Consider the following 27,328-nt stretch of genomic DNA (forward strand, 5'->3'; position numbering starts at 1 on the left):
GCTCGCACGCTAATACACAGTTTACACGCATAGCTATTTAACCCCTTCTGCATTTCTAGATTCCTCTGGCAACGAAAAGGTTAACCTCCCTAGTTTTTGCCCTGAGCTATCTCTACATTGATCCATGTAACCAATAAAAATTAAGAATGATTTCCGGATGATGTCAGTTTACAATTTAACAATTAAAGGGTAAAGAAAAGAAAAAAAAGTCTCAGCAGAGAGATCTGAAACAGTTGGCAAAATTGCTATGTGAACATGTAGAGTGTGAGCTATTCACTGCAAGTTGCAAGTGCCAAGTAGCAGGGTCCAATAGGGAGAGGCTGGGCGGTGACCACACATTCTGGAGGGACCTGATGGGGAGGAACCACTCACATCACTTGGGACTTCTTATAAAGGGTAATACGGAAAAGTAAAATATTAAGTGCCATTTACTTTGACTCCAATGAAGACCTGCAACATGAATATCTGCATTGAGACCCTATCCAGCACATCATCCACAAATGCATCCTTAATAAGATATCTAGAACTCAAAGGGGATATTAAAAGCATCATTAATCTGACAGCATAGCAATATAATTTAGCTTCTATTTAGTGACATACGGAGGCATGTGACTTGATATTTTAAGTCTGGGGATCTATGCATTACCTGAGCAAAATAGAAAAGATCAACTATCTTTTCGTCATTTTGAATAGATAAATTATTTGTTTGCTATTCACTGCCAGCAATGACTGATTAAACTAGCCCTGAATCTGATTTGACCATAAACAACTGACTTGGAATATATCTTATACTACTGAAGAATCCCTTTTTTGTCCAGGTTAGTCCATCGCCTGTGGCTTCTATATAACCAGATTAATTAATTATAAGATTGCACTTTACTAATCAGCCTCTAGGTGGTAGACGTAAGTCGAATTTGTTGCTGTAAACACATGGCTTACTCAATGGTTATTGCATTTGCTAATACACCACTTAACATAACATGGACAGTTTTATTTATTATAACCCTTAATTGTGAAGAATTATTATTGCACGTTTAAGATAAAATGTTTATGAGTAACATGGTTAGGCATTCTCATGGAATTGTAGTGTTTAACTAAACCAATGTGTAACACCATAAACATACATAATTACATATTTGTATCATTTTCACAAAATATAATTACGTTGTATATGTGCATTTAGATCTCCTATCAATATCTTGAAGATGTATGCGGAGCTGTCTCTTCACAACCTGTTGTTGACATTTCTGTGCATCCTCACAGTTATTTATTGCTGGAAGTGGATTCAGTTTTGGGTCATCCCCAGATGGTCCAAATCCTGTTACCCACCGGGACCTTTTCCTTGGCCATTGATCGGCAATGCTATGCAGATAGGCAAGTCTCCTCACCTCACCTTTGTTGACTTATCCAAGAAGTATGGTGAAATATTTCAAATCAAGTTGGGCAGTATGAAGGTTGTGGTGCTGAATGGGGATAGAGTCATCCGATATGCTCTTCTACATAAAGGAGCAGACTTTGCAGGTCGCCCCAAATTTCCTTCCTTTAATGCTGTATCTGGAGGTCGCAGCTTGGCATTTGGCTTTTATAATGAGAGGTGGAGGGCACACCGTAAGGTGGCACAGTCTACAGTGAGAGCATTCTCTACTGCCAACCCTCAAACAAAGCGCAGTCTTGGACAACATGTTCTGAACGAAGCCAGTGAACTTATCAGACTATTCTCTAAACTTGGAGAAGATGGGAGATATTTCTGTCCTGGGAGACATTTAATAGTGGCTGTGGCCAATGTGATGAGTGCTATATGTTTTGGTAGAAGATACAGTCATGAAGACCTGGAGTTTCAAGCACTACTTAGCAATAATGACAAGTTCAGTAAGACAGTGGGGGCTGGAAGCTTGGTGGATGTCATGCCCTGGCTCCAGTACTTCCCAAACCCAGTGAGAACGGTCTTCAGAAACTTCCAGCAGGTAAATAAAGAATTCTACAGCTTTGTCCACTGCAAGTTCTTACAGCATCGCAGCACAGTTACCTCTGGGTCTACCAGAGACATGATGGATGCCTTCATACACATCTTATTAGAAAAGAGTGTTAGTAACGGTGGCGAAAAAAAGGTGGTGAAGAGCAACCATCAGGGATTCCAACTGCTGGAGACAGATCATGTCCCAGCCACCGTCACTGATATCTTTGGTGCTAGCCAGGATACTTTGTCCACAGCTCTTCAGTGGCTCATATTCTTCCTCATCAGGTACGTGATCTTCTAGTTAGTGCAAATAAGTATTTTTCCTATTGAGACTAATCTACAAGTAGGTCTCCCTCTTATTCTCCAGCAATACATAGTAGGGATACGTGTTACACATTTATACACATACCTTGTTGCTACCATAGAAACAGTGTAGCAATATATCACTATTAAAATATATTTTAGATTCATTCTAGCAACACAGCTGACCATTCAATGTTCTTAAACAAAAATCATATAATCTAGTATATCATCTATCTATCTATCTATCTATCTATCTATCTATCTATCTATCTATCTATCTATCTATCTATCTATCTATCTGTCTGTCTGTCTGTCTGTCTGTCTGTCTGTCTATCATATACTTATCTATCTATCTATCTATCTATCTATCTATCTATCTATCTATCTATCTATCTATCTATTATCTATCTATCATCTATCTACTGTATCTATCATCTATCTATCTATCTATCTATCTATCTATCTATCTATCTCTATCTTCTATCTATCCATCTATCTATACCTATAAATTAAAGGGACACTGAACCCAAAATTTTTCTTTTGTGATTCAGATAGAGCATGAATTTTTAAGCAACTTTCTAATTTACTCCTATTATTAAATTTTCTTTATTCTCTTGGTATCTTTATTTGAAATGCAAGAATCTAAGTTTCGATGCCGGCCCATTTTGGTGAACAACCTGGGTTTTCCTTGCTGATTGGTGGAAAAAAATCCATCCACCAATCAAAAAGTGCTGTCCAGAGTTCTTAACCCAAAAAAAGCTTAGATGGCTTTTATTTCAAATAAAGATAGCAAGAGAACAAAGAAAAATTGATAATAGGAATAACTTAGAAAGTTGCTTAAAATTGCATGCTCTATCTGAATCACAAAATAAAAAAATTGGGTTCAGTGTCCCTTTAAGAAGTGATTTAGTGAAGTACCGTCCCTTATTCTAATGATGAATAAAACATTACTTGTTGTATCCTATTAAAATAAAATGTGTATATACAAAATTTTCAATGGAAATTATTGTCATATCTAAAAGTCACATGTCAGAAATAAGGATTTCGCTGATATGATATACCAGCATTTCAAAATCTAACCTGCAACATTTGCAGGTGGAATTACTTTGACACCTGACATCAAAGGGATAGTCTAGTCAAAATTAAACTTTAATGATTCAGATAGAGCATGCAATTGTAAGCAACTTTCTAATTTACTCCTATGATCAATTTTTCTTCGTTCTCTTGGTATCTTTATTTGAAAAAGCAAGAATATAAGCTTAGGAGCCAGACAAATTATGTTCAGCACCTGGTTAGTGCTTGCTGATTAGTGGCTACATTTAGACACCAATCTTGGTAAATATACCAAGAGAACAATGAAAAATTGATAATAGGAGTAAATTAGAAAGTTGCTTAAAATTGCATGCTCTGTCTGAATCATGGACGTTTAATTTTGACTAGACTGTCCCTTGTAATGGATTTAAAAGGAGGGCCAATTACCTTTGAGTGTAAAGGTGACTTGTTTTTATTTTATTTTTTAAACATCACTGCCACAGAGTTTGCCTGCAAAACAATTAGGACTATATACATTAAAGCTGTGAACTTGTACTAACTTCAAGAAAATAAAAAAAAATAAAAAAAGAGTAAACCAGAGCTTCTTAAACTATTTATATATTGGAAATTGTTTTGTGACCCCCATTATTATAATGTAGTCCAAAACAAACCCCTTGTTAGATGGGTATACAATTTTTAGTTTTTTTAGACACCAATAATATACAGTATATGACACAAGTGAGGGGATTACAAAGGAACATAAGTACAATTATCGCTAACAGACTCTTTGTCAAACTCCATGTACCTCCTATATAGGCTTCTTGAACTCTGCATACGTTTCCTATCATTTTGTTGAGCACTGTGCGCAAAAAATACTTGGCCATTGTAATGTTTGGCCAAGTGACTAAAATATGTAACCACATTTAAAGAGATACAAAATTAGCTGTGTGCCTACCTCACATTAAGAAAAATATGGAAAAAAAAGTTATTCACTGATACATAAACACACATACAGACACTCATATATATAAATACATACAAAACACACTCACACACATAAACTCACTCATGCACACAACACTCATGCACAACACAAACACACTCATTTATAGATACACACATACACCCATACTCATAACACACACTCACATACATTCACAGACACACACACATACACACTCACAACACACACTCACACACAGCCCAGGTGTCCCATGAATAATGTCTGCATTCATTTATTTTATGAAAAAGCTTGTGTAAAGAGTTGAAGACACACAAAACTTACATTTAAAGAAGAAGGGGAAGTCAAAAGTGTCCTCCCATTCCTTTCTACCTAATTGCGTTACTGCTGTTGCTTGGTCAGGAATTGCAACTTAGCCTACCATTCTATCAATACATTGTGTTTGATGGGTCCGAGATTGCAATGACTTCCCCCCATAGTAACTTTACTTATTAGCATATTAAGCTACTAGCCTGGCCGCTCACCTTACTAAACCTGTCTACCTGCATGCAAGCAATGCTTATGCACAATTGCACAGTAAGTTGTAAGGAAGTTAAGGAAAAGATGCATTTGTCCCACCTTGAATGCCTCCCCAACCAGTTTTGTGTCTTTGTGAAAGATGAGGTTATGCTTCTGGGAGTCTGCATCTTCCCCAACGGTGATAGAGGACAGTAGTCTGGGTCGGACAGTGACTGACTCAATCACTAAAATGCTGCCCCTTGTCAAGTACTCCCTGAGTCCGTTAGATCCACTTGGTCCCATGGTTGAGCCAGCTCTGGTTATCAAACCTTGTGAGTACCCCCCAAAAACCTTAAGGGCCACCCATCCCCCAATTTAAGAAGCACAGACATAGACTTTAATGGAAATCTATATTGTAACCACCAGGTCATAAATTTTACAACTAGAATGAAAACTAGCCCAAGAGCAAGTTATTTTAGCTTATTTGGCTTTCTGCAGATCTTCACAGAAGCAAAATATACATGACCAATGAAAACTAAACCTAGTAACTGACTTCCTGTAGTGCTTTTTTTTGCCTTTTTACTATAATGTTTATTGGTGTTATGTGCAATTTACAATTTCTTATTATTTAAACGATTACTTTCTGTTATAATTTTTAAGCTAAACAACTAACATATTAAAGTTAATAAACATTAATTAAAACCTACTGACCTATATTTTCTCCAAAACGAAGTTTCATAATGTTCTAAAAGTTATATATTTTATTCGCCGATGATGTCACGTTATCCTGCCCACTATTTTCAGCACTGAGTGTTCAAAATACTTAAACCAATAACTTTGTGTTTAAAGCGCCATTTTGAAACCTAGGTATTGTAAATGGATTGGTACAGAGCAAAGGATGGGTTTGGAAAACAATTACATTTGCAGACAAGATTTCTGATATACGGTAGAAATATGTTCATGAAATGCTATTGATAAAAAGAGTATTTGGGGTAGTTAGTTAGTAACAGGCATAGAAAATATTTACTTACAGTGGCCCTTTAAGACATTATAATCAATCTTTAAATGTCCAAATAATTAATTGCAACCAGAAAAGAACTTTCTTATGATATTTTTTTTAGTTGTATACTAGATTAATAATTTAGAATATGTGATTTGATATTAAACCACGAACAACTGTTTATATTAACACATACATTGGACACCCATGAACATTTAATTTTTAAAAACAAATAAGCAGTGCAAATTAGTAAATATATCAAAAAGATTAAATAGGTACATGTTGAACTGGATAAATCCAAAATCATTAGAATTCATACTTGAAAAATTATTCTGATAGCTAGGTAGGAAAACTTTGTTGGTCTCAAAGCAAAATAATCAACATGTTTTCATCATGGAAAATTAAATATATGCATCTCCATCACATACTTAAATGCTGGGAATATGCATTTGAGAGATACTGTTCTCAAGGCAAAAACTGCCTTTAGCCTACCTGTCAATAATTTTTACAGACTCTAGCAAGCCCAGAATTCTTCCCAATCAGGTCCTATAAGTATAAAAATAATCCTAGCACCCAAATAAATGTTTTTAATGGAAAAAAATTTGTAATGAACATATATTTTTAAATATGAAATACGATAGGGGAAGATATGTAGCGCATAAAGTTTCAGTGTGTATTTCCAGTTATCAAAATTGGAAACCCACAATTTTCAAAGTTATATTATTGGAAAAATAAACAAAATAAAGAATTAAAGTATATAGATTTTTTTTTAATCTATACATAATTCACTATCTTTATATTACAATCTCAAAGTGTTTCATGTTCCTTTGACCATAAGTTACTGATTAGAATAGGTTAGAGGGAAATAAACAAAAAAGAATAATTATCCGAGCTTGCATACATTGTGCCAGATTACGTGTGGAGCGCAAAGTAACGCTTCTGCTCGAAGTGCAAAAAGCCGAAGTTAGAATATTGTGTGCCGTTCACGTATTCCCCCATAGAAGTTGATAAAGAAAAAAAGTGGAAAATAACCCTAAAATCCCACTCTCACGCAAACAAGATCACATATTCTCATGTGTGCTAACCCGACATGAAAATATGAATATTTCACATTCCCATGTTCTTCACATAGCATTATATGTTATTATTATTATTATCAGGTATTTGTAGAGCGCCAACAGATTCCGCAGCGCTGTAAACATAGTCGGTGTACAGGATAGCTTTTGTAGGGGTCAAGTGGGTAGAGGGCCCTGCCGAGAGTATCACTGTTGTAGTCGGCTCTTATGAAGCAATCTGTAAACAGCTGGGCCCATAGGCTTACAATCTAAGGGGTTCAAGGGGAAAGCAATTGCGTTAGGGAAGGTTAGCGTTGGTTGTATGCATCCCTAGTAAAGTTTTTAGGGAGTGCTTGAAGCTGTTAAAACTAGGGGAGAGTCTTATGGAGCAAGGCAGGGAATTCCACAAGATGGGGGCCAGTCTGGAGAAGTCCTGTAAACGTGAATGTGAGGAAGTAACAAGAGAGGAGGAGAGGAGGAGATCCTGAGCTGATCGAAGGGAACGGGAGGGAGAGTATCTAGAGACAAGTTCTGAGATGTAGGGGGGAGCAGTGCAGTTGAGAACTTTATATGTCAGGGTGAGGATTTTATGTTTAATCCTAGAGGCAAGAGGAAGCCAGTGAAGGGAATGGCAGAGAGGTGCAGCAGATAAAGAGCGACGAGTAAGGAAGATGAGTTTGGCAGAGGCATTCATAATGGATTGTAAAGGAGCTATGCGGCAGCTAGGTAGACCAGAGAGGACGGAATTGCAGTAGTCGAGGCGGGAAAGGATGAGAGAGTGGATTAAAATCTTGGTTGTATCTTGTGTAAGGAAATGTCTAATTTTAGCAATGTTTTTAAGGTGGAAGCGGCAGACTTTAGCCAAGGACTGGATGTGAGGAGTGAAGGAAAGATCTGAGTCAAGTGTGACCCCAAGACACCGGGCGAGCAGGGTAGGGGTAATGGTGGAATTAACAACAGTTATAGAAATTTTGGGGGTGGAGACATTGGAAGAAGGGGGAAAAATAAGGAGTTCAGTTTTGGAGAGATTTAGCTTAAGGTAGTGAGAGGACATCCAAGATGAGATGTGAGAAAGACAGTTAGTGACACGGGTTAGTAAGGAAGGAGGTAGGTCTGGTGCAGAGAGGTAGATTTGGGTGTCATCGGCATACAAATGGTATTGAAACCCATGGGACTTTATTAAGGAACCTAGTGACGACGTGTAGATTGAGAAGAGAAGGGGACCAAGGACAGAGCCTTGAGGTACCCCAACAGAAAGTGGTAACGGGGCAGAGGATGCTCCAGAGAAGGCTACACTAAATGTACGGTTAGTCAGATAGGAAGAGAACCACGAGAGAGCTGTGTCACAGATGCCAAAGGATTGGAGGGTTTGGAGCAGAAGAGGGTGGTCAACAGTGTCAAAGGCTGCAGACAGGTCAAGGAGGATAAGCAGAGAGAAGTGGCCTTTGGATTTTGCTGCAAGTAGGTCATTGGTAACCTTGACAATTGCTGTCTCTGTAGAGTGATGGGAACGAAATCCAGATTGCAGTGGGTCAAGAAGAGAGTTTAGTGTAAGGAAATGCGATAGACGTGCGTAAACTAGCTTTTCGAGGAACTTTGAGGCAAGAGGGAGTAGGGAAATAGGGCGGTAATTTGAAGGGGAGGTTGGATCAAGGGAAGGTTTTTTGAGGATAGGTGTAACCAGTGCATGTTCTGTATATTCATAAATATATATTTCTACATATATCTGATGGTATTTTGGTACTATATATATATATATATATATATATATATATATATATATATATATATATATATATAGGAATATCTATTTAGAAATACTTAGAACATATTCTGCTATGTGAAGAACATTGGAATGTGAAATATACACATAGTTACAACCTTTATTAAATATGAATATTGCATAAATGTTTTAATCTACTTAACTGCAAAGGGCTCCAATGCACTATATATGTCTTATGTGTGTACATATGTATTTATGTGTTTATTTGTGTATATATGTCTGTAAATACATATATACACATATAAATACATATATAGACATATATAGACATATATATATATATATATATATATATATATATATATATATATATATATATATACATATTTAGACATGTATATGTATGTATGTCTACGTTAAAGCCCTTTGCCTCCCTTTTTTTTCTAACACCTGAGACCTCATATCTTTGAGCCTTTATAACTTTTGAGAACAATAATTTTTTTAAATACATTTTTTTAGATAGTGTTATTATTAGTGTAACTATACTTTGTAATGTATTTTTGATGTGTTTTGTGCAACTTTCATGTTTCGCAAAACAGTTAACCAGAGCTCTGAAGTTGCGGTATTCATTCTAGCGTAAATCACTATTGCACTCATGCCCGATGAGCGCAAACCCCCGTGATAAAACCCTTATTGCTTGGGCTCAAATGCTTGCACTCCACTCGTAATCTGGCTCATTATTTTTCACAGCTCTGATAGATTGAAATAAGTGTCTATACATTTATTATATAAACAAATACATTGTATTAAAGGGACAGTAAAGTACTTATTAAACTTTCATGATTCATATAGAACATAAACATTTAAACAACTTGCCAATTTACTTCTATAAATTGAATGATTCTCTTGACATCTCTTGAAAAGAATAACCAGATAGCAGCAATGCACTACTGGGAGCTAGCTGCAGATTGGTGGCTGCATATTTATGCCTCTTGTAATTGGTGCATCCACTGCATTTAGCTATCTCCCGGTTAGGCATTGCTGATCCAAAGCCTACTCTTCAACAAAGGATACCAAAAGAATGAAGCACATTTGATAATAGAAGTAATTTGGAAAGTTGTTTATTTCAATCACGGCAGTTTAATTTTGCCTTTACTGTCCCTTTAATACACATTTTAATGGGACATAACAATATTTTGAATGTTCGTAAGTTGGCTGATGTAACCACTCATTAGCTCCCCAAACCAAGCTGTAATATAAACAAAAACGAACAGGCTCAGAGAAAAGCTGAGATTTAGTTTACTCTGGCAAAGATTCAACTTGTATGCAAGTTACTGGCAAACTTTACAATGTCTTTACATTTTATAGAAACTGTAGTAAACAAAGGTATGAGCCATTTGATGAATAGATCTGAAAATGTTATTTTTATAATGACAAATCTAATGCAGGAACATCTTTATAGCTGAAATAGTAGTTTATTTCGGAATATTGCAATAATTTTTTAGATCATAGATACATATGTGCATATCATTCAAACAATATTTTATTTACAACAAATACAGTTAATTCTGCAGATATACTAATTCAATTCATCAAGGGACGCCATTGGTACATAAGTAATGTCCTGCTTTGGAGCTACATGCCTTACAATTGGTGGGGTTGTGTGACTGCTGCTTCCGATTGGCTCACCATTAAATTCCTGCTCAACAGCTGCCAGGCTTGCAACACATAAGTGGATATAACCAATGTGTTTAACATTTTGCAGAGGTAATCACCAAGGATCAAATTATTTAAAGGTCTATAGGTTTGCAAAATTCTCTAAGAAATCTTACCAGTACTTTGAAGCCCTTGTTGTAATTCTCAAGAAAGTTTTATGTATGTCTCATATTGGGGTGTTCAACATTTTATAATAAAGCTCATAAAAATTGTAATTTAAAATTTGTATGAAACAAATAAATTATGAATTGAAATAAAAGGACACAGTAAAAAAATACTTGTATTGTCAAACCTTAACAAATTTCTTTTCTGCAAAAATAGTTTTTTATGTAAAAATTAAAAGTCATATTAAAATTTCTCAGGAAAAAATGCATAAAGAGGAAATCATACTAAAACTACACTGCAAATGAAATAAACACTGTCGGCCAGATTATGACTCAAGTTTTGCGTTAGGAGCTATGCAGTGCTAACGAGCAGTTTCTTTCATGTAATTAGCAAGAGTCCATGAGCTAGTGACGTATGGGATATACATTCCTACCAGGAGGGGCAAAGTTTCCCAAACCTTAAAATGCCTATAAATACACCCCTCACCACACCCACAAATCAGTTTTACAAACTTTGCCTCCTATGGAGGTGGTGAAGTAAGTTTGTGCTAGATTCTACGTTGATATGCGCTCTGCAACAGGTTGGAGCCCGGTTTTCCTCTCAGCGTGCAGTGAATGTCAGAGGGATGTGAAGAGAGTATTGCCTATTTGAATTCAATGATCTCCTTCTACGGGGTCTATTTCATAGGTTCTCTGTTATCGGTCGTAGAGATTCATCTCTTACCTCCCTTTTCAGATCGACGATATACTCTTATATATATATACCATTACCTCTACTGATTCTCGTTTCAGTACTGGTTTGGCTTTCTACTACATGTAGATGAGTGTCCTGGGGTAAGTAAGTCTTATTTTCTGTGACACTCTAAGCTATGGTTGGGCACTTTTTTATAAAAAAGTTCTAAATATATGTGTTTAAACATTTATTTGCCTTGATTCAGGATGTTCAACGTTCCTTATTTCAGACAGTCAGTTTCATATTTGGGATAATGCATATGAATAAATCATTTTTCTTACCTTAAAATTTGACTTTTTTTTCCTGTGGGCTGTTAGGCTCGCGGGGGCTGAAAATGCTTCATTTTATTGCGTCATTCTTGGCACGGACTTTCTTGGCGCAAAAATTTTCTTGTCATTTCCGGCGTCATACGTGTCGCCGGAAGTTGCGTCATTTTTTTTACGTTTTTTGCGCCAAAAAATGTCGGCGTTACCGGGTGTGGCGCCAAAAGCATTTAGGCGCCAAATAATGTGGGTGGCTTTTTTTGGCGCTAAAAAATTCGAGCGTCGTTGTCTCCACAATATTAAAGTCTCATTATTTATTGCTTCTGGTTGCTAGAAGCTTGTTCATTGTCATTTTTTTCCCATTCCTGAAACTGTCATTTAAGGAATTTGATCATTTTTGCTTTATATGTTGTTTTTTCTATTACATATTGCAAGATGTCTCAGATTGACCCTGAATCAGAAGCCACTTCTGGATAAACGCTTAACTGAGTTTCAGTTCTACCAAAGCTAAGTTCATTTATTTTAAATGTTATAAATGTTTATCTTTAGCTATGGTTTGTAATAAGTTATTATGATATACTTTTACATGCAGAATCCATTAGTATTTATGCTTTATATATTTCCATTCTTACATCTTATGCACAAGAAATATTTAGAAGATTTATAAGAAATATTTTTCTGATTCTATTTTAAAGGCTTTGTCTGACTTCATGCCTTCTAATACATTTTTTAGGTATTTTTCACTTCTTTTTTAATTATTGAAGTTTCAAATGACCAACAACATACTGATTTATCCTTCTCTGATGATGTTTTTTCTCTTTCAGAAATTTTCTTCATCAGATATTGACACTAACAAATCTACTTTTTAATTATTTTTCTATTATTAAAGTACATTTGTTCTTTGTTGAAAAGGTGTTGATTATTTTGGATATTAAGGTAACTAGTTCTTTAAGACTAGCTGACACTATTTCTGCCTATTTATTTCTTCTGTGTTTTCAGAGGTTTTCTTTCCAATTCCCCATTCTAGGGAATGGAATAGGCTGAGAATTTTCTTTTATTCCTTCTTCGAAGGTTTTAAACTATATTCTTTGCCAGCAGTTAAATTCAATTTGGAGGGTTCTCCAATTTATTGGGGCTATCTCTACTTCTACTAATTATGCTATTGTTTCTATAGCAAAATAGTATTTATTTTCCTTTAGATAGTTGGTGCTGTTGCATTTGTCTTGTTGTTTTGCATTTATTGATTATGCAAGTCCACTGTATTGACTGGTCCTTTAAACTGGACTATCATGCTAATAATTTCATTTGTGTCTTCATTTTATTGAATATTTTCGCAAATGAGGGTTAATCTATGTCTTTAGCTATTTTAGCTAGAAGAATTTTGTGATTTTTAAAAAAAAAATAAAAAAAAAATCCATATTTCTTTTGTTCTAAGATAATCAATTATTTGTTTTATAATTGGATTCAATTCTTAACTGTTACTCTGGGCTTCAAGATTGAGTTCTAAGACTAAAACTTTAAGCTTATACTAGTTTGGTTGTTCTTATTAAGGAACGAATTCCTGAGTTCTTTCCCAAGTAACATGTTTATAATTGGGGTTCGAAATCAGCTCCCTAATATTGCGATGTACGTGCCGTATTCCAGCTTGGCTGGTAAAGGGCAGGTTAAGACTTCTTTGAAATTTATTTGGTTCTATTTTGTCCAAATTTCTTTGATTTTATTCCAGTAAGGCTAACACTTTCTTTAAGTGTGTTTCTGTCTTATATATTTTAGGTACTGTTGAAGCATGGCTGGGCACCCATGGGGTTCAAGCGCTGCTCAGACCTGGAATCTTCTGGGGTATTTCTTCCAGTTCCATTTTTAGGAAATGGGTTTTGGAGTTTTATTCAAACTATTCTGCCTTTTTATGGTCATTGATAGCATTATTTGTTTTCATTAGATACAATAAATGCATATTTTCATTTTTCTGTTTTCATTCAGATTATTTTCTGAGGATGCGGAATCTCATATGATTCACTTGCTCTTCAGGACATAGTTAGAGGATCTTTTTTTCGAAAGCTCTTGATTCCTCACACAAGGGTCACCTTTTTTAGGTTTCCAGATAGTTTGTGTCACTGTCTTTGTCTCTATCAGACAAGGGATAATTCTATTGGGTTCCGTCTGTCGGTACCTTTAGTCTCTATTATTTCCTTCAGTTGCTATATATGCACAGAAGTTTTAGGTCTTATGGCCACAGCATTGGATTCAATTCCCTTTGCTCATTTTCACTAGAAAGAACCTTTCCAGTCTATTATGAGTGTTGTTTCTTCTAGAACATGGTTGGAGGATCAATTTACCAAAAAGTTAGTTGATTCCTCAGACAAGGGTAACCTTTTTAGGTTTCCTGATAGATTCAGTGTCCTTGACTCTGTCTCTGACAAACAAGAGACGTCTGAAATTGGTTTCAGCTTGTCGAAACCTTCAGTCTCAATCTTTCCCTTCGGTAGCCTTATGCATGGAAATTCTAGGTCTTATGACTGCTGCATTGGACGCGGTCCCCTTTGCTCGTTTTCACATGCGACCTCTTCAGCTCTGTATGCTGAACCAGTGGTGCAGGGATTATACAAAGATATCTCAATTAATATCTTTAAAACCGATTGTACGACACTCTCTGACGTGGTGGACAGACCACCATTGTTTAGTTCAGGGGGCTTCTTTTTGTTCTTCCAACCTGGACTGTGATTTCAACAGATGCAAGTCTGACAGGTTGGGGAGCTGTTTGGGGGTCTCTGACAGCACAAGGGGTTTGGGAATCTCAGGAGGTGAGATTACCAATCAATATTTTGGAACTCTGTGCAATTTTCAGAGCTCTTCAGTCATGGCCTCTTCTAAAGAGAGAGTCGTTCATTTGTTTTCAGACGGACAATGTCACAACTGTGGCATATGTCAATCATCAAGGAGGGACTCACAGTCCTCTGGCTATGAAAGAAGTATCTCGAATTCTGGTATGGGCGGAATCCAGCTCCTGTCTAATTTCTGCGGTTCATATCCCAGGTATAGACAATTGGGAAGCGGATTATCTCAGTCGCCAAACGTTACATCTGGGCGAATGGTCTCTTCACCCAGAGGTATTTCTTCAGATTGTTCAAATGTGGGGACTTCCAGAAATAGATCTGATGGCTTCTCATCTAAACAAGAAACTTCCCAGGTATCGGTCCAGATCCAGGGATCCTCAGGCGGAGGCAGTGGATGCATTGTCACTTCCTTGGAAGTATCATCCTGCCTATATCTTTCCGCCTCTAGTTCTTCTTCCAAGAGTAATTTCCAAGATTCTAAAGGAGTGCTCGTTTGTTCTGCTGGTGGCTCCAGCATGGCCTCACAGGTTTTGGTATGCGGATCTTGTCCGGATGGCCACTTGCCAACCGTGGACTCTTCCGTTAAGACCAGACCTTCTATCACAAGGTCCTTTTTTCCATCAGGATCTCAAATCCTTAAATTTGAAGGTATGGAGATTGAACGCTTGATTCTCAGTCATAGAGGTTTCTCTGACTCTCTGATTAATACTATGTTACAGGCTCGTAAATCTGTATCTAGGAAGATATATTATCGAGTCTGGAAGATTTACATTTCTTGGTGTTTTTCTCATCATTTTTCTTGGCATTCTTTTAGAATTCCTAGAATTTTACAGTTTCTTCAGGATGGTTTGGATAAAGGTTTGTCTGCAAGTTCCTTGAAAGGACAAATCTCTGCTCTTTCTGTTCTTTTTCACAGAAAGATTGCTAGTCTTCCTGATATTCATTGTTTTGTACAAGCTTTGGTTCGTATAAAACCTGTTATTAAGTCAATTTCTCCTCCTTGGAGTTTGAATTTGGTTCTGGGGGCTCTTCAAGCTCCTCCGTTTGAACCTATGCATTCGCTGGACATTAAATTACTTTCTTGGAAAGTTTTGTTTCTTTTGGCCATCTCTTCTGCTAGAAGAGTTTCTGATTCATCTGCTCTTTCTTGTGAGTCTCCTTTTCTGATTTTTCATCAGGATAAGGCGGTGTTGCAAACTTCTTTTAATTTTTACCTAAGGTTGTGAATTCTAACAACATTAGTAGAGAAATTGTGGTTCCTTCATTGTGTCCTAATCCTAAGAATTCTAAGGAAAGATCGTTGCATTCTTTGGATGTAGTTAGAGCTTTGAAATATTATGTTGAAGCTACTAAAAATTTCCGAAAGACTTCTAGTCTATTTGTTATCTTTTCCGGTTCTAGGAAAGGTCAGAAGGCCTCTGCCATTTCTTTGGCGTCTTGGTTAAAGTCTTTGATTCATCATGCTTATGTCGAGTCGGGTAAAACTCCGTCTCAAAGGATTACAGCTCATTCTACTAGATCAGTTTCTACTTCCTGGGCGTTTAGGAATGAAGCTTCGGTTGATCAGATTTGCAAAGCAGCAACTTGGTCTTCTTTGCATACTTTTACTAAATTCTACCATTTTGATGTGTTTTCTTCTTCTGAAGCAGTTTTTGGTAGAAAAGTACTTCAGGCAGCTGTTTCAGTTTGATTCTTCTGCTTATCATTTCAGTTTTTTTCATTATAAGATTTAAATTTTATTTTGGGTGTGGATTATTTTCAGCGGAATTGGCTGTCTTTATTTTATCCCTCCCTCTCTAGTGACTCTTGCGTGGAAGATCCACATCTTGGGTATTCATTATCCCATACGTCACTAGCTCATGGACTCTTGCTAATTACATGAAAGAAAACATAATTTATGTAAGAACTTACCTGATAAATTCATTTCTTTCATATTAGCAAGAGTCCATGAGGCCCACCCTTTTTTGTGGTGGTTATGATTTTTTTGTATAAAGCACAATTATTCCAATTCCTTATTTTTTATGCTTTCGCACTTTTGTCTTATCACCCCACTTCTTGGCTATGCGTTAAACTGATTTGTGGGTGTGGTGAGGGGTGTATTTATAGGCATTTTGAGGTTTGGGAAACTTTGCCCCTCCTGGTAGGAATGTATATCCCATACGTCACTAGCTCATGGACTCTTGCTAATATGAAAGAAATTAATTTATCAGGTAAGTTCTTACATAAATTATGTTTTTTTCTCACCGCTCACTTACCTGCAGCGCTGGTATTATGGGTTTTTACAAACCTGGCGTTAAAAGGCAAGAAGTGAGCGTAGAGCAAAATTGAGCTCCATACCGCACTTCAAAACCAGCGCTGCTTAAGTCAGCGGTGAGCTGGTCGAACGTGCTCATGCACGATTTCCCCTTAGACATCAATGGGGAGAGACGGCTGAGAAAAAGTCTAACGCCTGCCAGAAAGCAGCGTAAATCTCAGTAATGCAGCCCCATTGATTCCTATGGGGAAACTAAAGTTATGTTTACACCTAACACCCTAACATGAACTCTGAGTCTAAACACCCCTAACCTTACACTTATTAACCCCTAATCTGCCGCCCCCGACATCACCGACACCTACATTATTCTTATTAACCCCTAATCTGCCGCTCCGGACACCGCCGCCACATACATTATAGTTATTAACCCCTAATCTGCTGCCCCCAACATCGCCGCCACCTATATTATATTTATTAACCCCTAATCTGCCGCCCCCAATGTCGCCGCCACTATATTAAATTTATTAACCCCTAAGCCTAAGTCTAACCCTAACACCCCCTAACAAATATAATTTAAATAAATCTAAATAAAATTACTATCATTAACTACATTATTCCTATTTAAAACTATAAAATAAACCCTAAGCTAGCTACAATATAACTAATAGTTACATTGTAACTAGCTTAGGGTTTATTTTTATTTTACAGGCAAGTTTGTATTTATTTTAACTAGGTAGAATAGTTAGTAAATAGTTATTAACTATTTAATAACTACCTAGCTAAAATAAATACAAATTGACCTGTAAAATAAAACCTAAACTAAGTTACAATAACACCTAACACTACACTACAATTAAATAAATTAACTAAATTAACTACAATTAAATAAATTAAATTAGCTAAATCACAAAAAAAAACAAATACTAAATTACAAAAAATAAATAAATTACAGATCTTTAAACTAATTACACCTAATCTAATAGCCCAATCAAAATAAAAAAAGCCCCCCCAGAATAAAAAAAAAACCCTAGCCTAAACTAAACTATCAATAGCCCTTAAAAGGGCCTTTTGCGGGGCATTGCCCCAAAGTAATCAGCTCTTTTACCTGTAAAAAATAAAAATACAAACAACCCCTCAACAGTAAAACCCACCACCCACACAACCAACCCCCCAAATAAAATACTAACTAAAAAAAACCTAAGCTCCCCATTGCCCTGAAAAGGGCATTTGGATAGGCATTGCCCTTAAAAGGGCATTTAGCTCTATTGCAGCCCAAAGCCCTAACCTAAAAAATAAACCCACCCAATACACCCTTAAAAAAAAAACTAAAACTAACCCCCCCTGAAGATCGACTTACTGTTCTGAAGACCGGACATCCATCCTCAAGGAAGCGGCAGAAGTCTTCATCCAACTGGGCCGAAGTCCTCAACGAAGCCGGGAGAAGTCTTCATCCAAGTCGGGCGAAGTGGTCCTCCAGATGGGCAGAAGTCTTCATCCAGGCGGCATCTTCTATCTTCATCCATCCGACGCGAAGCGGGTCCATCTTCAAGACATCCAACGTGGAGCATCCTCTTCATCCGGAGTCTTCTTACTGAATGAAGGTTCCTTTAAATTACATCATCCAAGATGGCGTCCCTTAGATTCCGATTGGCTGATAGAATTCTATCAGCCAATCGGAATTAAGGTAGAAAAAATTCTATTGACTGATGCAATCAGCCAATAGGATTGAAGTTCAATCCTATTGGCTGATCCAATCAGCCAATAGGATTAAGCTCGTATTCTATTGGCTGTTCCAATCAGCCAATAGAATGCAAGCTCAATCCTCCAAAAAGTGAGCGGTACACCCTCTACCTCCAAGATCCTACTGACTTTAGAATGCGTTACGGATCTTGGAGGTAGAGGGTGTACCGCTCACTTTTTGGCCTCCCAGGACAGACTCGTAACACCAGTGCTATGGAAGTCCCATAGAAAAAAGGGTTTACGAAGTTTACGTAAGTCGGTTTGCGGTAAGGCCAAAGAAGTGTGCGGTGCCCCTAAACCTGCAAGACTTGTAATAGCAGTGGTAGTGAAAAAGCAGCGTTAAGACCTGTTAAGCTGCTTTTTCAGCTTATCGCAAAACTCGTAATCTAGCCGTGTGAAACTTATACTTACAATTAAAAAATAAAAGTTCATTGTTTTTATTTTTGTAAAAAGGGTTTTCGCATCTGCTAGTGCACTATACAAGGGACATTCTATTGGAGCAGTTGAAAGTTGTCTGCCAGGTCTTGTTATAGTCTTAAAGGGACAGTCAACACTAAAACTGTTAATGTTTAAAAAGATAGATAATGCCTTTACTACCCATTATCCAGCTTTGCACAACCAACATTGTTTTATTAATATACTTTATACATTTAAACCTCCTAATTTCTGCCTATTTCTAAGCCTTTACAGACAGCCTCTTATCAAATACTTTTTTTATTAGCTTTTCACAGCAGGGGACTGCTAGTTCATGTTTAGCCATATAGATAACATTGTACTCATGCCGTAGGTTCTGCACAACACAGCACTAATTGGCTAAAATGCAAGTCAATAGATAATAAATAAAAAGTCATGTGATCAGGGGGCTGTCAGAAGATGCTTAGATACAAGGTAATCACAGAGGTTAAAAGTATATTAATATAACTATGTTGGCTGTGCCAAATTGGGGAACGAGTAATAAAGGGATTATATATCTGTTTAAAGAATATAAAATTTGAGTTGACTGTCCCTTTCATAAACACTTTCTCATGATTACTCCCTGAGACATTTTGCATCTCTCACGGAAAGCCCCTTTTTGTAGAGAATTCCCTGAAAGCAGCCCCTGCCTGTGCCGGCGAGGTTTTTCACATCCTATCCGCAATATTTAACATAATTAGGGCCATAGTTATTTAGGATCAGTAATGCAAATATTAATGAATGTAACAAATTAAAGCATGTACGTTTTGCATTAGAACGTCCCTAAATACTTTTCATTCATCTCCCTCTAATCATGTATGTGGCCATGTTGGAACCTAGGTTACACTGTATGTTTCTGAAAGATAGTTGCTTCACATGTGCAAACAGGAATGTAGTGAAAGCTAGATTTCAACCCATGACTAGAGGGAGGTGGGGAAAAACCTCACTACTATGTTATAACATTTATTTTGTGTTTAATGTCCCTTTAAGTGATGTGAAATATATGTGTACTCCATAAGTTGCTACAAATATACGGCTAGATTTAGAGTTTTGTCGGTAAAGACCCGCGTAGCTAACACTGCTTTTTTTCCTACCGCTGCTTCCAAACAACGCTGGTATTTAGAGTTGTCTGAGGGGCTGCGTTAGGCTCAAAAAAGGGTGCGTTGAGCCTAATGTAGCTCCACTTCAACCCTCAATACCAGCGTTGCTTACGGTAGCGGTAAGCTGTCAAAACGTGCTCGTGCACGATATCCCCATAGGAATCAATGGGGCTGAGCTGGCTGAAAAAAAACCTAACACCTGCAAAAAAGCAGCGTTCAGCTCCTGACGCAGCCCCATTGTTTCCTATGGGGAAACACTCTCTAAGTCTACACCTAACACCCTAACATGAACCCCGAGTCTAAACACCCCTAACCTTACACTTATTAACCCCTAATCTGCCGCCCCCCTATCGCTGACACCTGCATTATATTATTAACCCATAATCGGCCGCTCCGGACACCGCCGCAACCTACATTATACCTATGAACCCCTATTCTGCTGCCCCTAACCCCGCCGACCCCTATATTATATTTATTAACCCCTTACCTACACTAATTAACCCCTAATCTGCCGACCGGACCTCGCCACCACTATAATAAATGTATTAACCCCTAAACTGCCGCACTCCCGCCTCGCAAACACTATAATAAATAGTATTAACCCCTAATCTGCCCCCCCCAACGTCGCCCCCACCTAACTTCAAGTATTAACCCCTAATCTGCCGACCGGACCTCGCCGCTACTATAATAAATGTATTAACCCCTAAAGCTAAGTCTAACCCTAACCCTAAGACCCCCCTAAATTAAATATAATTTTAATCTAACAAAATAAATTAACTCTTATTAACTAAAGTTTTCCTATTTAAAACTAAATACTTACCTGTAAAATAAACCATAATATAGCTACAATATAACGAATAATTATATTGTAGCTATTTGAGGTCCGGTCGGCAGATTAGGGGTTAATACTTAAAGTTAGGTGGCGGCGACGTTGGGGGGGCAGATTAGGGGTTAATACTATTTATTATAGTGTTTGCGAGGCGGGAGTGCGGCGGTTTAGGGGTTAATACATTTATTATAGTGGCTGCGAGGTCCGGTCGGCAGATTAGGGGTTAATAAGTGTAGTTAGGTAGCAGCGACGTTTGGGGGGGCAGATTAGGGGTTAATAAATATAATATAGGGGTCGGTGATGTTAGGGGCAGCAGATTAGGGGTTCATAGGTATAATGTAGGTGGCGGCGATGGGCGGTTGGCAGATTAGGGGTTAAAAAAATTATTAGAGTGGCGGCGATGTGGGGGGGCCTCGGTTTAGGGGTACATAGGTAGTTTATGGGTGTTAGTGTACTTTATAGCACAGTAGTTAAGAGCTTTATATTCACGCGTTAGCCCATTAAGCTCTTAACTACTGACTTTTTTCTGCGGCTGGAGTCTTGTCGGTAGAGGGTCTACCGCTCACTTCTCCCAAGACTCCAAATACCAGCGTTAGGCAGATCCCATTGAAAAGATAGGATACGCAATTGGCGTAAGGGGATCTGCGGTAGCCTGGAATCGCGGTAGGGAAGTGAGCGGTAGACCCTTTCTTGCCTGACTCTAAATACCAGCGGCCGGCCAAAAGCAGCGTTAGGACCCCTTAACGCTGCTTTTGACGGCTAACGCAGAACTCTTAATCTAGCCGATAGTTTTTATTTCTGTAATGGAACATAATATAACATACATTACAATATTTTATTAAACAAATGTGATATTACATTGCCCAACGTTCTGCAGTCAATTAAAGGTTTACAAAATGATATGTAAACAAATAATGCTGATGAAAACTTACCCAATGATCCAAAAGATAACTTTAAATGAAATGGTTTTCATGAAGTGCTGTTGAAAACCTATAGTACGTATTATGCATTATTGCCCCAGTTTCCTCTAGGACAGCTTTATCGAGTAACAGTCAATAGTGACTTAGGCTATAAACTGTGTGAACTGGTGGCAACAACAAATGTCTCTATTAAAGTCTCTATGGTGATGTTTTATGTTACCAGTTTACGCAGTTTAGAACAGCAATGGAAACTAGGCCTAATATTAGGGTGACCAGACGTCTCGTTTTTTACAGGATTGTCATTTTTTTTGCACACTGTCCCTTTGTCCCCAGAACTTTTTGAAGGGACGCCAAAATGTCCCTTTTTTATTGTGACATATTTTATTATTATGTATGTGCAACGCTTGAGCTGGTATTATTTTTATGTTGATCTCAGCGCTATGGCATGCAATATCTGCAGCTTTTAGCAGCTCTGCACCCGGGGAACTACAGTTCCCTGCATGCTGCGGTGGTTGGACACGTGTAAAAGGAGACGGGAGAAGTCTGAGCAGCTTGTGAGCAAAGAGAGTTAAGTAGCAGATATGATCTACAGTGAAACTATTTAACATCTGAGAGCAGTTGAATATCAGAGAGAGAGAGTTAAAAAGCAGAGACAGGGCTGAACAGCACAGAGTAAGAGCTGAATAGCAGAACGATTATTCTGTGAGTTTATGGTTAATAATTAGGTATGTGAATTTGTTTTCAGATGAATTTACATTTATACTGAGAATCCAAATAAATGCACCAGCAAAATTTAAAGAAAACAAAATAATAATAACAAAATTTGTCAGTATTTCTTTGTTTCCTTTCAATTATTTTAAAAAGGATTAATACTTACCTTAACGTGCTCTGGAAAGTGTACTAATCTGATCCTCTTCTTGCCCGGTCCCTGGCCATGCTAACAGGAGGCTTAGCGCGCTCAGCATCCAATTTTTTCTTTCACGATTCAGATGGCTACATTTAGCCATCAATAAGCAAGCACTGTCCAGGTTCTGAACCAAAAATGGGTTGGCTCCTAAACTTACATTTCAGTTTTTTCAAATAAAGATTCAAAGAGAACGAAGAAAATTATATAATAATAGTTACTTAGAAAGTTGTTTAAAATTGCACTATACAGGCGATCGGGCCTGTATAGTGACAGGCATCACTGGAGCTTCCCGTTACGTGCGGTGACGTCACACGCATGACGTGATGACGTCACTGCGCAACTTTATTTAAAATTTACAATACAAAGTATAGGGAAAGGGGGCATGCTGCTTGGGGATCTGGGGTGGGGGAGTATTTTTTTTTTTTTAAATAGTAAAAAACTGAAAAAATTTAAATCCTGCTTAGCACTCAAAGGGTTAAGTGTGGATATAATGAGGGTATGCATCCTTCCCAGCACTGGACTGGGAAATTGGGTTATGGAGACACTTGAACTTAAGGAGACAAACCTTGAAGAAATTTCCAAGATTATTAGGAAACTAGGAAAGAAGTGAGAAATGCCTCCTGTGAATTTGTGTGAGAAAAATAATTCCAATGGGAATGAACTAAGAAATTAGAAGAACTAAAATAAATTAAAAAAGATAACGGACTTCTCAAAAAATAGATTATTTGTTTTGTGAAGCAGATTGTAACGACTGTAAGATAACTGTTATCACCACTGACCATATGATAATAAGTTTTGTACATAAATGGCAACATCATTGCTATTCTCTAGATCCAATATCAAAGTAAAAATATAGATATACTCATTATTATATTCTGATTGTATTGTCATTCATAGAACTTTTACAAATAACATTTTACATATTTTTTAAAGTTCCCCATAGAAAAATAAATAACAGTAGTTAATTGTTATAGAAGTACAGATGGCTGGAAGTTGTAAAATTACATATATCTACTAAGAGTTGAGAAATGTTATGACATTTGTATTACCTGTTTTTTTTTTGTAAAGCTTGTGGCCAAGGATAACAATAAATGTCTTCTGTTAGGCCTGAAGTTTCATTCATTATCCCCCAGGTTGTGTTTACAAGCTATGGGCTAGATTACAAGTGGAGCGCTAATTTAACGTGCGCCCGTAAAGAAGTAATTTTGCCCATTAACGGGAGCATGTTAAATAACCAGCCATTACAAGTGGCAGGTTAATGATAGCACGAGCTCGTGGTAGCAATAACCGCTCCAAAAATGAACTAGAGGTCAGACTTCTGGTTAATTTAAAAAATGTCCCACATTTGCCTCCATATTAAAGTGTACCGTTTCTTCTTTTAAATAAAAAATATGAGCATCGTTTTTTTTTAAACGGCACAAAGCAGTTATAAGGGGTTAAAGTGAGGGGATGTGGGGTGTTAGAAAAAAACAGCACTGAAAAATCTCCCACCTGCAATTTTAGCTCATATTTCACCTTAATTTTTTATTTAGCTTATATATTTCTCACAACCAGAGATGTGTATAGGGTTCACACCCACCCACAAAACAACTAAGGATCATTTAATTGTAATCAAATTAACAAATATAATAATTACAAGCATTTGAAGGGGAAGGTATCATACCATAGTACTATCCCTCAAAATTAGCTGCCTACCTTAAAGGGACATGAAACACCACATTTTTCGTTCATGATTCAGATAGAGTATACAGTGTGAAAAAAAGATTCCAATTTACTTCTATTATCAAATTTGCTTCATTCTCATGGTGTCCTTTGTTGAAAAAGCAGCAATGCCCTACTGGGAACTAGCTGAGTTCATCTGGTGAGCCAGTGATCAGAGGTCTATACTGTATGTTGAGCCAGCAATCATAAGTTAGTTCCCATTAGGTAATTACTGCTTCTGAGCCTGTCTAGGCATATTTTCCAACAAAGGATGCTAAGAAAACAAAGCAAATTAGATAATAAAAGTAAATTGAAAAGTTGTTGAAAATTCCATGTTCTATCTGAATCATGAAAGTTTAATTTTGACTTAACTGCCTCTTTAAGACCTGCGGCCCAAGGTATAGGCAAAGTAAGCCGAAGCCAAAATACACCTTTGACTGCATTCCATTGAAATCATATGTTCTAATAGTGTGATTAGTTTGCTGAGTTTAATTATAAATAGTATATGACAGTATTTTTATTGTTATACAAACTTGTAGAAGATTGGATGACTAAAATATAAATTTATTTTTTACACAGGTTTCCAAAGATTCAGATCAAAATGCAAGAAGAAGTGGATACGGTTATTGGCAGAGATCGCTTGCCTTGCGTTGATGATCAGCCAAATTTACCATATATCATGGCTTTTCTTTATGAATTAATGAGGTTTAGCAGTTTTGTTCCAGTCACTATTCCTCATGCAACCACAAAAGATACAGATTTAATGGGCTACAAAATTCCCAAAGATACCGTGGTGTTTGTCAATCAATGGTCAGTAAATCATGATCCAGAGAAATGGTCGAAACCAGAGGAATTTAACCCGTCTAGATTCCTAGATGTAAATGGGTTTCTCAATAAAGACCTGGCGAGCAACGTGATGATCTTCTCAGTTGGCAAAAGAAGGTGTATTGGTGAAGAGTTATCTAAAGTGCAACTCTTCCTCTTTGCATCAATCTTAGTCCATCAGTGCACCTTCACGGCAGATCCTTCTGCCATTCTAAATCTGAATTGTGACTATGGGCTGAGCATCAAACCTAAGCCTTTCATGATTAGCATGACACTTCGAGATGGCAACATGGACTTACTAGATAATACTGTACTCTCAATGAGAAATGAAGAGTAGGCTGCTACATACACTGGACATATGGACCAAAATATTAAACTGAGATCCGTAATTCTTGCCTTTTATTATGTCAACAGATTAACCATTTATAATATTAAAACAAACTTTTAAATCATATTTCCTGTAACATGTGAACTGCTGTAATGCACTGATATATTGATATTTGTTTTTTGTATATGAATAGTTCAATAAAGCTATATATTTTAGTAACATAATACAATTCTACCTAGAGCACTTCAAATGACACTTGGAGAATAATATAAATTTAAAAGCTACAAGCAAGTGTCAAAATTAAATATTCATGGTTCAGATAGAACACATAGTTTAAAGAGACTTTTTAATGAACTTCTATTGTCAGACTTACTTTGTTTTCTTGCATTAGACACAAAAGAAGCATGGGAAAAAGTCCCATTCTAGAATACACTTATAGCACTCATTATAGGCATAGAAATGTGGATAATAATCAACATGAACTATTGGTAATGTTATTAGGTACCTGTACTATTAGTACATAGACTCTCTTTAATTCTTGAGGTTCATTAGTGTTACTATTACCTATATAGTGTAACCTACATGTGATTTGGATCAATATGACTTTGAGATCCATCAAGGTTCACATATAATATATATGCAATTGAACCTCTATAACCACAAATTTTGATTGCAAGGTACTATATCATCCTAGTAGGAGCATTGTTTTTAAGTTGCACATCCCTATATTTTAAATCTCCTATTTTTTATGTGTTCCCAATAAAAGTTATGTTTTATCCTGACCTGAGACCTTGAGTTTCCTTTGTTGATCATTTCCAAATTCGATTATTATCCACATTTCTATGCCTATAATGAGTGCTATAAGTGTATTCTAGAATGGGACTTTTTCCCATGCTTCTTTTGTGTCTAATCATTGATTCAATACACAGCACCACTGACCCCAGTTATAACTTAGCATAAAAGCTACTTAATACCACGAGGGTACAGTCATAGTGTATTACATCACAGGGTAGTGCCATTGAACCCCCTTTTTCTCTATCTTGTTTTCTTGCATACCTATGTAGGCTCGGGATTCAGAAACAGAAAGACACAACTCTTAGCTGATGATTGGGGGCTATGCACATATACCTCAGCAGATGTGTTTAGCTAGTGGATTGCTGCGTAAGAGCTGACTTTAACTATGTGTTTAACCTATTTGCTTGGGTTAAACGCACAGGGGTTGATTCCAATCCTTGATAAGAAAAACTTATCAACTAATTTATGTTCAAAAAAATCCCCCTAGACTTTAAAAGTGATTTTTTTCAGAAAATCATTAGATACATTTTTTTCTAAAAAATTGGAATCAGCCTATAGTTATATTCAAGCAATAGCAAAATAGTAAAATAGAGCATTTTATTTTTGGACTTTAATGTCCCTTTATGAATACCAACTAGCTAATAAAGAATTGAAATTACAGAATCATTGTGTTTATATTGTATTGCAAAATGGTAAAATAACGTGACCCACTAATAATATACACCTATAAATCAGTATGGGAATATACATTTTCCTCAATAATTAATGCCAGCATGCCAGGTGCTCATCTACCAATCAAAGAACAATAACCAAAACAATACCCACGCTTACAGACAAATTATGTGGCATGCTCTGTTCTTAACTGAAATGTGTATTGTATAACAAATAGTTTGAATAAGTTGCTTTTCTTTGAAAAAAAATGGACAAATAAAAAAAATAAAAATAAATGAATAATTACTGTTAGTAATTCTCATTTTAATTTCTATGTTATTTTTTCCTCTTCTGATATATTACTGTATATGTAAAACAAAGGACATTATATTTTCACTATTAGATTTTATCTGTACAAATAGGTAATGTATTTACATAGAAAGTGTACATTCTGGATTTGTATATAAGAATAAATTTGATATTTATTAAATATACCGTCGAGTTACTATTTAATTAATTTTTTGCTCATATGATTTAGGGCTAGATTACAAGTGGTGTGCTAACATTAGCATGCACGTGATATTGAAATATTGCTCCCGCGAGCTAACTTAGAAGTTGAAAGTAAACGTGACCGCACAAGAGCAAA

The 27,328-nt window shown here is 36.7% G+C and overlaps 1 protein-coding gene across 1 annotated transcript; it reads left to right on the forward strand.

Annotated features, from left to right (window-relative positions):
• Nucleotides 1–247: 247 nt before the first annotated feature.
• LOC128657526 (cytochrome P450 1B1) lies at nt 248–26,988 on the forward strand. Its single transcript, XM_053711900.1, has 3 exons — nt 248–818; nt 1,184–2,242; nt 24,663–26,988. Exons 2-3 carry the CDS (start codon nt 1,206–1,208, stop codon nt 25,243–25,245), a joined length of 1,620 nt encoding a protein of 539 aa, XP_053567875.1. The 5' UTR covers nt 248–818; nt 1,184–1,205; the 3' UTR covers nt 25,246–26,988.
• The last annotated feature ends 340 nt before the right edge of the window (nt 26,989–27,328 follow it).

The sequence above is a fragment of the Bombina bombina genome, chromosome 4, assembly GCF_027579735.1.
Source record: "Bombina bombina isolate aBomBom1 chromosome 4, aBomBom1.pri, whole genome shotgun sequence".
Lineage (NCBI taxonomy): Eukaryota > Metazoa > Chordata > Amphibia > Anura > Bombinatoridae > Bombina > Bombina bombina.

Coding starts and splice junctions, on each gene's coding strand:
- LOC128657526 (XM_053711900.1), top strand. CDS start 1,206: ATGTATGCGGAGCTGTCTCTTCACAACCTGTTGTTGACATTTCTGTGC. Junction 2,243..24,662: donor CTCATATTCTTCCTCATCAG/GTACGTGATCTT, acceptor TTTTTTACACAG/GTTTCCAAAGATTCAGATCA.